Source organism: Rhagoletis pomonella, unplaced genomic scaffold (genome assembly GCF_013731165.1).
Source record: "Rhagoletis pomonella isolate Grant_MI unplaced genomic scaffold, Rhpom_1.0 Rhpom_scaffold_00005, whole genome shotgun sequence".
Taxonomy (NCBI): Eukaryota; Metazoa; Arthropoda; class Insecta; order Diptera; family Tephritidae; genus Rhagoletis; species Rhagoletis pomonella.
Window position 1 is genome coordinate 53,068,956 of NW_023458559.1, and position 14,004 is coordinate 53,082,959.

General features: G+C 35.5%; 2 protein-coding genes, 1 long non-coding RNA gene and 1 pseudogene across 3 annotated transcripts; 2 read left to right on the top strand and 2 right to left on the bottom strand.

Moving 5' to 3' along the window:
* LOC118739211 lies at nt 1-596 on the top strand. Its single transcript, XR_004992989.1, has 2 exons — nt 1-34; nt 108-596. It is a non-coding gene; the product is annotated as an uncharacterized LOC118739211 (long non-coding RNA).
* A 2,657-nt stretch (nt 597-3,253) lies between these two features.
* Nucleotides 3,254-4,602, bottom strand: LOC118739209 (protein PBDC1-like). Its single transcript, XM_036470398.1, has 3 exons — nt 4,482-4,602; nt 4,311-4,418; nt 3,254-4,226 (listed from the first exon to the last, which is right to left on the bottom strand). The coding sequence occupies exons 1-3, from the start codon at nt 4,491-4,493 to the stop codon at nt 3,831-3,833; spliced, it is 516 nt and encodes a 171-aa protein (XP_036326291.1). The 5' UTR covers nt 4,494-4,602; the 3' UTR covers nt 3,254-3,830.
* Nucleotides 4,603-7,994: 3,392 nt separating this feature from the next.
* LOC118739210 (60S ribosomal protein L26-like) lies at nt 7,995-9,064 on the bottom strand. Its single transcript, XM_036470399.1, has 2 exons — nt 8,968-9,064; nt 7,995-8,571 (listed from the first exon to the last, which is right to left on the bottom strand). The coding sequence occupies exon 2, from the start codon at nt 8,546-8,548 to the stop codon at nt 8,099-8,101; it is 450 nt and encodes a 149-aa protein (XP_036326292.1). The 5' UTR covers nt 8,549-8,571; nt 8,968-9,064; the 3' UTR covers nt 7,995-8,098.
* Nucleotides 9,065-12,074: 3,010 nt separating this feature from the next.
* The window catches only part of LOC118740160, a 5,009-nt pseudogene continuing 3,079 nt past the window's right edge, over nt 12,075-14,004 (top strand).

A 14,004-nucleotide genomic window follows, 5' to 3' on the forward strand; every position in this document is an offset into this window, starting at 1 on the left:
TGGTTGCAGCTCGTGGCCGTGTTTATATCGAAGGGTAATTAAACAACCCTAACGTCTGCTGCATCCGGTTATGTCGTAATTTATCTTTTAATGTCTTTAAATTACAGACCACCATTAAGGCGAACATTGCGTGAGGAGTACAACAAACGCTTGATCAATGAGAATTTCATGAATACAACACCAATGTTCTTTGTTTGAATGGAAAAGAAAATAGTAATCTCATTTATACGACTATACGATAATATTTTAATCATATGCATTATCCTATTTTTATTGTAAAGAAAAGTCATTGCTAACTGAGGACGAATGTCCTAATCTCGCCCTCGCTAAGCAAAGCGCATTTTTTACATTTCAAATGTTATGTTTTCAACTATATTCCACTGGATTGGCGAAAATATGCAACAGCAAAATTCATCGAGTTAAACTTATAAATTGTTTTGAATTGAAAAAATATCGCGAAATCCTTGGTAATAAATAAAACATACATTTGAAAACAGATTCTTAACCTCTATATCCAATAATCCACATAAACATATGTATTAAATATCTGTCATGTTATATCTAAAGCACCTGTAATAAATTTACCGAGTGCTGTATTTGTACGTTTTATTTGCTTCTATGGTCGCAATAGTTGGTCCTTATATATGTATCGTCACCTGAAATGCAAAGCTGTGACTAACAAATGTGTTTCTTAGATAAAACGATGTGGGGACTTGTATTCCATTAAGTGCATCACAGTAAAAAAATTTATTTTTCTTTTTGTTGTTAGTTACGGCTTTTTCCATTTCAAGTGACAATGTGTATTTACATAGCGTCGCCTGGGTAAAAGATTGTCGTATGTTAATTTCGGCAGGTTGTGGGAAATCGCGATTGAAGTTTGGAATGCAATTTCTCAAAAACCCGAAAATAGATCGAAGTGTCCAAAATTAAAATTTGAATTAAAACTTAAAATGACCAAATTAACGACACTTTTTACTCAATATCTCGGAAACTAAAGGAGATATCGAACAAGTAAGAAAGTCTAAGTTCGAACATTAAATACCCGGCGCAGGTATTAAATATGTTTTTTCACCTTTCCGAAACCTACCGCTGGTAAGCCGGGGTGTATCAATTTTGAGTAAATTAGTAAATTAAATTTCGAAATATTGCAGCATTTCTGAAATTTGCGAATTTTAGTGCGATTTCAATAATTTTCAACGTTTTGCTTTTATGTGGCAAGCACAATAAAAATACCGAGTTTGGTACAAATTGGTAGAACGGTTACCGAGATACATGTATGTGATCATAAGTGGGCGGTGCCACGCCCATTTTCCAAAATTTTACCATAAACGTACCAAGAATGATTTATCGAAGAGTTTGTATTTCTCCAAATTACCGTTATATGGCATGTGAGCGTGGTTATTGTCCGATTTTTTAAATTTTCGGCCATTAAGTATGCTGTACCAAGGCCAAAAACTGTGCCAAGTTTGCAAGAAATTGGTGCAGCGGTTACCAAGATATACACATGTAACCATAAGTGGGCGTGGCTACGCCCACTTTCCAAAAATTTATAATCTTATTTTTCGTCTGAAAATTATTGTAAATATCAATTTTGAGTGAATTATCCTCAGTAGTTCTAAAATATCGCAGTTTTCGTATTTCTGGAAATTACCGTTATATGGGAAGTGGGCGTGGTTATAGTCCTTTTCGCCCATTTTCAATACCAACCTACCTTGGACCTACCAAATTTCGTTGAGATATCTCAGTTTTTGCTCGAGTTATCGTGTACACGGACGGACGGACAGACAGACATGGCTTAATCGACTTCTCTATTCATTCTGAGCATTTATGTATACATTTGTCTATATCTATCTCGATTCGTTTTGGCTGTTACAAACAACCGTTATGTGAACAAAATTAATATACCCTTGTGCACAAGTGCGCTCGGGTATAAAAATGGAGAACGCCATTTTTAATATATGACTGCATCACCAACTAAATTTTTACTAAATGATCGAAAAAGTTGTCAATATCTCGGAAACTAAAGGAGATATCTAAAAACTGGTAATACCAATCAAAAGACCTTATTTCAAAATACATGCCTGCATCTAGAACCAAAAATCGTCAATATGGCGCTTACAACAATCTTTTACCCAGGCGACGATAGGTCGATTTGAAACCCGAGGCTATTCGGAAGGCGACACGGGTTAATTCAAATTCATAGTGCAAAGTATTCGAATCCGAACGTTTGGCTTTTTGGATCGCAATACAGAGTGTACCCACTGTATATACAGCCCAATTCTTAATAGTCCCGGGGAGTTTGTTCTCCGGGAACTTGTTTCTCCCGAGAAAGAAATCCTCCAATAATTAACTGCTAGGGAGTAACATTTTCCCGAAAATTTGTGAGGAAATTTTGATTTCAAAAAAGCCGTTTCGACACTTTTGACACCTCAACTCCGCCCTTTAATATAAAAAAATCGTCGAGAAAACTCCCAGGGAGTTTCTGTTCAGAATCGGCCTGATATTTTCACACCACGAAGCCTAGATTATGGCCCTACTATGTATGGCGACTGATAGGCGATACGCAACTATATGCTGAAATTCGCATCTATATACTAAAATTCGCATTACATATGGCAACTGGCTACTGACTCAGCGACTGGGTCTAGCTAGTAGCGGAATTTTGTCTTTCCCGTTTATGACGATTTTGTTCAGCCTCATTGCGTAAGTCGTAAATTAGGCTGAATTGTACGACTCGACAACTTCAGCATTGTCTACTGTCATGCTGAAATAAGTAGACGACGAAAATCGTCGAAAACTATGCAGTGCTGCCAAGTTTTTCCGTTTTAATACACTAGTCCATTGGAAATTTTAGACAATGACGCTAAATTTTCGATACGATTCGACTCTCGAAAAACGACTTGCATTCGGCACGACTCTCGCAATGAGGCTGATTATTTGTTAACATAAATTGTTGAACACATTGGAGCAAAGTTGCCTATTACTCATTTATTCTGCTCAGGTATGAGTCGAGCCTGCTGCAATAGCCACAGCGAAGTTGGGCTATTGTGGTGCCCAACTGGTAGCCATGGGCCATGGCTACTTGACCAGCAACTAGACACCAGTCGCTATACATAATAGGGCCATTAGTATCTTGAAATAATATTAGATCCTTGCGGACAATACAATTTACATATGTATAATGAAAGGTTAAGCGATTTGCATTTCCTCAAAACCACTAGACTCTCGGTTTCAAAAATTAAGCAAGGCAGTCTGATCTAAAGCACATTTGTATGAATTTTTATGAAAATATAAAATGTACAACTATATATATGTATTTGTATTTGAAAATATCGTCGAGGCTTTTGCAAAACCGCCCATCGATCAAAACCGCCTATCTTAAGCTGCCTTTACATGAGGCGATTTTTTGACAGGCGATAATCGGCTGCATAATTTGACTTGCCGTTTATTTTGCGGCAAATGATTTTTGAATCACCATTTACACTAGCGATTTTTCTGGAGCAATGTTGAATCACCTAGAAAATCTTCTCAGGTAAATCCAGCTTTACAGCACTCAAATTTTATGGAGCGAAAAAACAATTTTCTGTGAAGGCATTGCTTTGATAGGCGGTATCTTCTCTAGCTATTATTTTACAAAATCTGTTATTTTAATAACTATTTTACGATTTTTATGCATAAATCTCGATTCCTGGAGTTCAAATACAATTTTTGCCACAACGGCGATTTAGGTGGTTTTGAAAATGGTCGATGGGCGGTGTTGCAAAAGCATCGACGATATGTTAATTAGTATTTAAGCATTAAAATATTTGTATTTGTATATTTTTTACGATCTATGCATCTTGCACTTGTCCACTTCGTTGGGCATTTACTTCTTCAACTAACGTACGTGGGGGCGGACGAAATTTTCGGTGCACTTCATCATTAAGTCCTTCACGATTTCTTGCTATTTCAATAGCCAGAAACTGAATGCGCACAACCAAAAGTGAGTTTTCTGGAGTGAATTCTTTCGAAGCATCGGCACGAAGTAATGTTCCGTAAGCATAATCTTCCAATTTGTTGAATTTCTCTGCAAACAAGCGCCAGTGAATTTTTGCATCTTCAGACTTCAAAATATCATCGGTCAATAGTTCTATTTTGAGATCAGGAAAATCTTGCCGAAAAACTTCGTAAATTTGGTCATCATGTGGCGTTAGGTGCAGACATGAAGGATGAACACTTGTCAGAAGCTTTACCGGAAGAAAACATATTACGAATTAATGCAGCCCAACTTATCATTTAATTTATAGTTTTTTTTTTTTAATATTACTAACGTTAAAATACACTTCCGCATGATCCATCGCTTTTAATGCCCACATTTCTTCCACGAGCTCGTCATTACCAAACTCGTCTGCTGGACGCGACAGCAACGAAGCTCCTTGCTAATAAATATAGATCTATTTCAGTACCGAGTTTTATGCAGAATTTGGCAATTCATTATTTACCATCATTTCCATTGGTGGTCCCTTCTTCTTGAAAATGTGTCGTAAATAAAAAAGTACTCAGATGAGTTGTGAACATGTCTGGCTAGAGATGACTAGGGACACGAATTTCGATACGATATGATACCATATCGATATTTTTGACATTCCATACCGATACTTTTTACTCGAAAGTTTTCCAACGATATTTTTTGGAATCGAGTACCAGAACCCTTATATCGTATCGAATCGTAAATATACATTACAAAGTTAATGTGAAAATGATACATTTCGTTACCTTAATATAGAAAGGCCCTAACTCATATAATCGCTGAATTACAAAAAGTCGTAACTAAGTAAAAATTCAAAATTCCTTTTTGATTGATTATGATGAATTTCATCGAATTATAAGTCCCCACATCACTTTAAGCAATACAAAATTTTTGTCAGTTACGGCTTTTTTGAATTTCAGTGACTATATGAGTTAGGGCCTTTCTATATTAAGGTAACGATTTGTATGACAAGGTATTGGAAAATAAAATGAAAACGTCAAAACTCTGGGAATTGGGCAAGACTATTTGTATAAAACTTTTTGTATTAATATTTAAAAAATTTAAAGTTAATTTCCCAAATTCCAACATGTAAAAATTTGTCCTTATTAAAATTTCTATTGAAAGTTTTGTTGTTAATATTGTTTTCAAACATTCCATTTATTGCAAATCTATTTCGTACTATAACCTTACTTACTTTGGAATTTATATGTAAATCTTAGGTTGGTATGTGGCGCGCCTTCAGTGATGTACTTAATAAAGTGCAAAGTGTAAATTCTTTAATAAAAAATTTTACCACTATTCCGATTTAATTTTTTAGATTTTTGTATCGATATTTGGACTATCGAATCTTTTTATTACGATAATAATGTGTACCCGATATTTTTACAGCGATACTTTAAATTAGTACTATATCGCCACTTTCGGTTCGATATCGTGTCCCTAGAGATGACACAATAAGACAAGATATGACACGATAAAGGCCCGTCCACATACAACTTTGGCGTCGCGTTGGCGCTGGCGTCGCTTTGACAGCAGCGCGAGTTACGCCCGTACTTGCTACAATGAACGCGTAGCAGAGAATACTTTGGTCACAAAATTAACACACTAGCGGCAGATAAATCAAAATTTTACATCAATAATTGCATTAAAAACCATATTTCTTGCCCGCATTTGATTAAAAATGAAAATTAAATCACATAATTTTGATTATTTAGAACAGCTGACGCACGACGCACGCGAAAAGTTGAGAGTTGGCCATCTTTCTGCGTTGTGTTGGCATCGGCGTTGCCCAACTTTGGTTATATGGAGACTTTCATATAAATGCATGTACTCATAGTCAGCTGTCGAAGTGACGCCAACGCCAACGCAACGCCAAAGTTGTATGTAAACGGGCCTTAACAAATAATTTGGGCTTGTAATAAAAGAGCATAAATGCAGAATACCTACAATTCTCAAATTAAAAAACTCATATGGGGATCGATAGACGTCATTGAGGTGAGCGTAGCAGTATATTCTTTTTTTGGGAAACAACAACCACAAAAATTATTAAAGGTCAAAGTTCAAATTAGGCATTTTTTAAATCAATATTTCTCGAAAAATTTTTCATGATTCATTCAGATATAGAGTGCATGGCGGAATTACACCAGGTGAAGTAATTAGAGCGAGAAGAAAGATTTTGACTCTGCCTTATTTGAAAAATTGCCTTTAAAATTTGACTATAAAAGTGAAAGTACATACCATCCATTGCGACACCGTCACCGGCACCATCACCGTCAACGATGCGTCAATGACCATCACCGTCAACGATGCGTAGACACTATCCGTTTGACGTAGCATCCGAAAAATCATACACACGCTGCTAATCTTTGCAAAATTTGCGATTAGCTTTTGCACTTCTTCTATTAGGTTTTCCTCCATAATTTTCTAAATTTCGTTTTTCGATAAATCTTAAAATTTCCACCAACTGAAAAAAATTACGTTCAAACATGTAAAGAAAACACTGAATATTTTCATTTGACGCAATTGCATAAGCAAAATTGAGAGTTGAGCTAATTTGTGCGGCACCGTCACCGTCAGCTTGTTCATGTAACTTACTTCATACAAATACACCGAACCAGCTTTTTTGACAACTGCCGGTGACGGTGACGGTGACGCAATGGACGTTATGTACTTTCACTTTAAGGCGGTCGAATGACAGAAAATAAATAATATGACAGAAAATAATAAAATAATAATAAATAAATCCATATGGATGCGCCTTGTACCGCCCTTAAACTTGATATACAGTTCAATGCGAGCGTCAGCGTGAACTTTCGCAAAGGCAAATAATTCAATTTGTATTCTTATGGACGCTGTCAAAACTTGTCGTTCACATGCGAAAGCTTTGCGTACGCACCCAGTTGACTGTAAGCATGAAAAAAGGCACATTATGCATTTTCAATTAGTTTTTAATCTATAAGTCTGAGAGATATTTGAATTCTCTATCTTTTGATGTATCAACTATTGCAAAAAGTTAAGTAATAACGAAGATATTGATCAAAATAAAAAGCTCACGCTCACGCCCGCATTGAACTGTATAGAAGGCTTTAGCCCTGTTCGCGTACGCACTATCCAGTACTAATTTTACTGGTTTTTTACTGGATGTCGTTTTCGTACGCAAAAACTTGCAAGAAACTAGCAAAAAGAGGGGAAATTGAGAGAGCAAAATGTGAAAGAGAGCTGCAAATTTCTGCTGGAAAAATTTTTCCCAGCTAAAACTTGCAAGTAAGAAAATCAGCTGATCACAAACACATGTCAAGCCCTAGTCAAAGCAACATTAAAAAAATATAGAAAACGGTTTTTTTTCTTAACAGCGGTCGTCCCTCGGCAGGCAATGGCAAACCTCCGAGTGTATTTCTGCCATGAAAAACAGCTTCTCATAAAAATACAATCGCCGTTCGGAGTCGGCGTAAAACTGTAGGTCCCTCCGCTTTGTGTGACAACATCAAGGCGCACGCCACAAATCGGAGGAGAAGCTCTGCCAAACACTAACAATATGTGTAAGCGCCAATCTATTATTATAATTTCCCCTACTTTGCAAGTTTTTTGGGTACGAGAACGCAAAACCAGTAAAAGTTTTCTAAAACTTTAGATAGTTGGGCGTACGAGTACACTCCTAGGCAACAACGGGACGAAACGGGAAGCGGCCGATATGTTAGCATGCACGATTTTAATTACATTTTTTAATTGAGGGATTCACAAGCTCAAATAAATGGTTTGAGAACTTGAAACCATAACCAACTATTTTTTTAACACTGCAAAAATGCATAATATGACTTTGATGGTAGTTTGCAAACCCGCGATATTCTTTTTACACGTTTAAAGTTTACGACATACAACAATACGACACTTGTGAATACCACAACTGTCTTTCTGCTAAACATTTACAAATTCGACCGATCTTCAGCTTGCATAACACAAATAAAAAAAATATGTACTTCCCACTTAAAAGGAAACTTTTATTCTAAAATTTGTTATTAATATAAAAGTAGGCAACACCCACGATTGAGAGAATACATCTATCATTCTTGGGCAACACCTTTCCAATTTTTAAGCTGTTTCCATTGGTTGCGCAGCAGTTTCTTCGGTGTATTTGCCCTTTTCCTTGCCCAAGGCAGCCATGCGTCCCTTACCGCGGCGATCCAAAATTGCTTTGCGGTCTTTGTCCAATTTTAGTTTAACAATCAAACAGTTTGATGGGTGAATACCGACATATACATTAGTGCCATTTGCGTTTTCACGTTGAATCTTTTCAATGTAAACAACGAACTTTTTGCGATACGACTGTACCACTTTGCCCACCTGATTGCCACTGAAATGGCCACGCACCACTTGCACTTCATCATCCTTGCGAATGGGCATTGAGCGAACATTGTACTTTTGGCGCAACTCCTTCGACAATGGAGACGACATAAGGCGACGGCGGATGTGCGAAGGAGCCTGGAAATGCCGCTTGCGATTCTTCCTGCGCGAAGACGTTACAAATTTGTTTTGTTTCATGGTTGTGTACGCTATGGTTTCTTCTGTAAAAATATAGAATTTGTTATCTGTCCATTATCACAATTGCAGAGTGAGAGTTGGAAAACTCAGAGCCGACTATTCTCAGCGGACGCAAGATCACCATGATTTTTTAAGATTGTGAACTACAGCTACAATTCGCTCATTGCACTGATACATTCTCATTGATGCAAAAAATGTACGCAACCACATAAAAGGTAAATTTCGATACCAATGCACACTGCTGACTTGCTGATTAATTCGTTGAAAAATGGTGGATTCTATTATGTCCGCCCGAAAATAGTCGCACATTTACAAAATCTATAAACCATCGTAAAGAACGCAATCACTTTCGTTTTATATATTTGATTTCTCAGGATGATGGAAATAGATATGAAAAAATTTTATGGAGCAAAACTTACACCAAACTTGGCCCGTATAAACAACAAAAAGAAGGAATCTGACAGTTCAATTGTCGGAAGTAGCAAAACTTGACTTGAAGTTTGTTTTGATTCGTTTGTAGTTGCCAGATTTATATACGTAGGCGTTGGGCGACTTTGCATTCTTCATCTATTTTGCACGTTACCGAAGATTTTTTAACCGGAAAATTTTATTACCAAAAAATGTTACCAGTTCTTGTCACCGCGATTCTAGGTACGTTGGTAATGCAGATAAAAAATATTCAGCAATTCAGCTATGAAGAATTGTGCAAATTCTGGCATTGCATATTTCACGGGGCAGTTCTTTGTTACCGGCTAAAAAAATTTACCGGTTACAAGCGTTACACACTTTTTATGGCCAGCGCAGAATAGACCTGTTAGTTTTCAATAAAAGGTGGAATTAATTGAAATTAATAAGGGTATTCATCAAACCTTATAAATGCATTGTAAACCGTATAAACTTATAATTGTGTAAACCTTATAAATGAACTGTCAAAATTTGTATGGAAACTCGTTTACACATTTCTAATAAATTTATCCAGCGATTTCACTGATTAAACTTGATAAACTGAAGACAATGCAACTCTGTCGCAAATCTAGCTATGTTTTCTTAGGCAATAATCGGGATCCGCATACAAATTTTGCACGCAAATTCAACAACGATATGATCCTGATAGAGATCTGGTTCAATTATTATCCGTCTGTTTGTTTTGTTTCACTGATAATTCGCAAAGTTTGGTAGCCGTGATAAATGAATTAATACACAACCAGTTATTCTGCCATTGTTTCTTATAACTTGCTTCAAATAAATAGCCTTTATGTTATATGTACATTTATTTAAATAGATATCTCGTAAATATAATTTTTTCCAATTTAGTGAGGTAGTTTCTATAATTTCTTTATCCCCGTGCTAGTAGTTAGTATAAAGTTAGTGGCACTGCGCTTTATAACCAAAGAAAACACGACTATTGTCGCATGTGTAAACGAAAAGAGAGTGTGGGTCGTTCATGTAACAGAGTGCATAAACTTATAAGATTATCTGCTTGATAAAGTTATCGGTTTAGATGAATACCACTAATAATAAAAGGTTTACTATTTTAATCAGACCCAATAAAAAGGTGGCCGCTGTGGTGTAGTGGTTATCACACCGCGGGACCTGGGTTTAAGACCGGTTCAACCCAACATCATTGAAATAAAAAACAAAAATAAAAAAATCGAATAGCGGTCGCACCTCGCCCCACGTCTCGCATTTTCTACTAGTTGCGTTCCTTATCTCCCAGAAATAGTCAGAAAAAGTCCGAAGTAGTCAGATTTAGTCCAAAAAGCGTACCTTACTCGAGAATGACAGCAAAACTGAGAGAGCAACACTCAGTGAGAGTCATTGTATAGGCTTACAAGTCATGAACCAAAAATACAAGATCTAATCAAAAAAGCAAGAAAAAAGTATATTTCTGAGCGATATCGATTACAAAACCGACAAATATCGATAAATATCGATAACAAAATCGATAAATGTCGATATCAAAATTGATAACAATCGATAACAAAATCGATATATATGGAAAACAAAATCGATAAATATCGATAACAAAATCGATAAATATCGATATTTTATCGACAAGTCCCTCTTTACTTTTATCGGTATCCTCATTCTCCTCTTTGTCTTTACTTTTATTTTTATCAATTTCTTCATCTAAATATTGTCCTCAGCTTTGCCCTTATATATAAGTAAAGTGTTTAAATTTACCTTGGTCTTAATTTTTACTTTTATCTTTACGCATCTTTGTTTTTGTTTTTATTTTCACCTTTGCCTTTATCCTTTCCTTATATATGTTCGTAGTCGCCTTTACTTTCATTCTTTATTGGTCTTTTTCTAAGTGTTATTCTTTAACCTTTTATTAAGAAATTTTTGTTAAATTAATACCATATGCACACACACAAGAAGCACTTGTTTCAGCCCCAACCATTTCCGTTGCACCATTTCCGTGTGCAATTTCTTTTGAATTTGCCCATTTACTCCCAACCAACCAACCGCCGCTAAAGAAGTTTTACTTTCCGTCGAACCATTTCCGTTGCACCACTTCCGTTGCATCATTTCCGTAGCACCATTTCCGTGTGCAATTCAAAAAAGAATTTTTCACCATCGAATAAACAGTTGGAGCAGCTCCGGGCAATGGACCATTGAATTTGTGACCACCATATCAATTACTATTGTATGTGTATATGATTCATATGTATTCGTGACATTTTATACTTTGAAGTTAAGTATTTTTGAGGAGCTCCGGGTAATGGTCGCTCAAACTTGGGTGTGCTTAATGAACTCCGGGCGGATGCGCTGGCAGGCATTGGATTCTCTATAACTATACAGAAAAAAAGTTACATATATTCGGAAATTTTGATTTTTATTTGATAAATTCACAAAATAACACTAAATTCAAGTTTTTCATAAAAATATAATCATACAATGGATATTTTTTTGATTCCAATCTTACATTTAAGAAAGCTGCATTCAGTGCAATAATTAAGATTTGAGTTTTCCAGTTTATAGAAACACAAGCGCTAGTTATGTACTTAACTGTTCACAGCATTGATATTATGCATTTTGTTCATAAATATCACATAATTACATATATTTTATCCTCGAAAAGAAATTTTGGAAAGGGCCTGTGTCAATTGATAGAAAAGAAGACATTTTGACGGATCAAAGTAAAAATTTTACATTTCTCGTGGTGAAAACGAACGTCAGAATTTTACCAAGCTCATGCGGCTAGGTAAAATTTTGACAGCTTATAAACATGTATATACATATTATTGCTTGGCGGTAATAAAGAGGGAACATGAAAATGAAAGCCGAAAAAGCACAAAAGAAGCGTATGTTACTTTTAAGTTAAAAAATAAATATACATTTTAACAATTTCAGCAACACACAAAAATAGAGCTTTCGCACGAGCGTTTGCTTGGTTTTCAATTGTCAAAATTTTACTTTGCATTTGGCACAGCAAAATTCAATTTATTTGTACACTATAGCAAATTTTTCCACCCCGGCTGAGCACGGAGAAAAAAGTTACCGATCGGCACCGGCCCTAATAATGAGGCGAAATTCCCCACAGTAAGTGTTGCCGTATGCGTAAAACGTAAACGCTGCACACCAAAAGTATTTCTCGGGGACCAATTCGTGAAAAACTGCTTGCGTCCAAGCAGCAGTACGAATAGCAGGCTTTGCAGGATGTAATTACACACTATGATTGTTGGAAAAAAAGTAGCGCCAGTTTTTAGAAATGGCAATTGTTAAATGGTAAATAAAACCACAAAATACCGGTGGCAACAAAATTAAAAAAATCAACTAGAATTTTTACCTGTACATTGTTGGTTATACTAAAATCCCATGGGCTATAGATATAACTGAATACCCAAAAATGTTCTAAAAATTCAGAGAAAAAAGCCCTAAATTTAGACGAAAATTTTGGAATTTCTCCACATGTTGTATACAGCTGGAATCCTTGGTTTTTATGGGTTCGGTTAAAGTACAAACAATATTGTTATACAAACAAAAATAGCAAACAAATTTTTACTTGAAAAACTTTGCGAATATTGAAAAAATCATCAAGGGATTTTTTGAGTCACTGTATTTGTCTATAATAACTCCAGTTGAAGTTTTTTCAAATAATGAAGTTTCGTTGATGCCTTAGGTTTCATCACTTTCGCTTTTAGTAGAAGGAAACCGATCATTATCATTAAATAAAAAACTCCGTAATAAAAAATTTTCAGTTTTATTGAAATAACTAAGAAAATAGAACAAAACTATAGCTTTCATTAAAAGTTATTGGTATATTGGTATATATGTATATATATTTATAGGTTATAAATTGGCTGAGATTTCCAGTACGGCTCCATTAGCTATTTCATACAAAGTACTCATTTTTTTTTTAACTTGGTGGGGATATTAATGGAGGTCTTCTTTGACTGAATTTAACATTTTCGCAATGTTGTTGGTAATAGTATTTAAGTAATTTGTTGTTAAAATATCCCGACTACTATCAATAATATAACACGCCACTTATAGTAATATATTATCTTTAAAATGTTCGCATGCCTTTGCAGTACTTTAAAATATATAGTCGTTTAAAGTACAAAACCGCGTATCGTACAAAAAGAAATAACAATGGCAGGCAGTAAGAGACCCATTCAATATCAAAAAAAAAAACTTTTACGAATTGATTACAAAAACCCGCGCGATTTTTTATTAAAAATTTTAGCCTGCTCCGCTTTTTTTTACAAAAATCAATACTCCGATAAATAGTGATAATTTTTAGTAAAAAATCCCGCCATATTTATTAAAAATTTTCGCCTATATTTCCATATATAATGAAAATTTTAAATAAATAATTATGCAATTTTTGCCTGCGTCGTTTTTTTTTTTTAATAAAATCAATACATCTAAATACATACAATTAAAAGAAACGGTTTAAGTGCGTTTTTTTCGATTTAAGTGTTTATCGGAATTTTTTCGTTATATGTGGCAGCACCTACATTTCAGTTCAATTGGTTTACAAAGGAAAAAGTGAGGCTGAATTAGACAGTTTTTGCAACTTTAAATGCAAATATTTAAAAACCATAAGCCTACCGGGGGGAACCTTGAGAGGTTTTGAATCAGTGGGACGGGACGCCTCTACCCCCCTAATTTTTTTTTCAAAGCCTGGTTCTGTATTGGAAAATTTTCTCTATAAATAAAAAAAAAAAAAAATAAAAAATAATACAAATTCTGCTGGTCGTGGGACTCGAACCTACATTACTGCCGTCTTGTCAAGGCACAATTTTGATCAGATCAACAGCGCCGTTAATCCGGATTAACGTTACCGTCTGTTTATGTTTTTAGAGCGCTGCTTGGGAGAAAAATAGTTTTGCCTGCAACACTGCTATTCATCGCACAGTGATCAAGAATGTCGTACAAGGCGAATTTCTGGAGCTCTCATAAAGGCCCGTCCACATAGAACTTTGGCGTTGCGTTGGCGTTGGCGT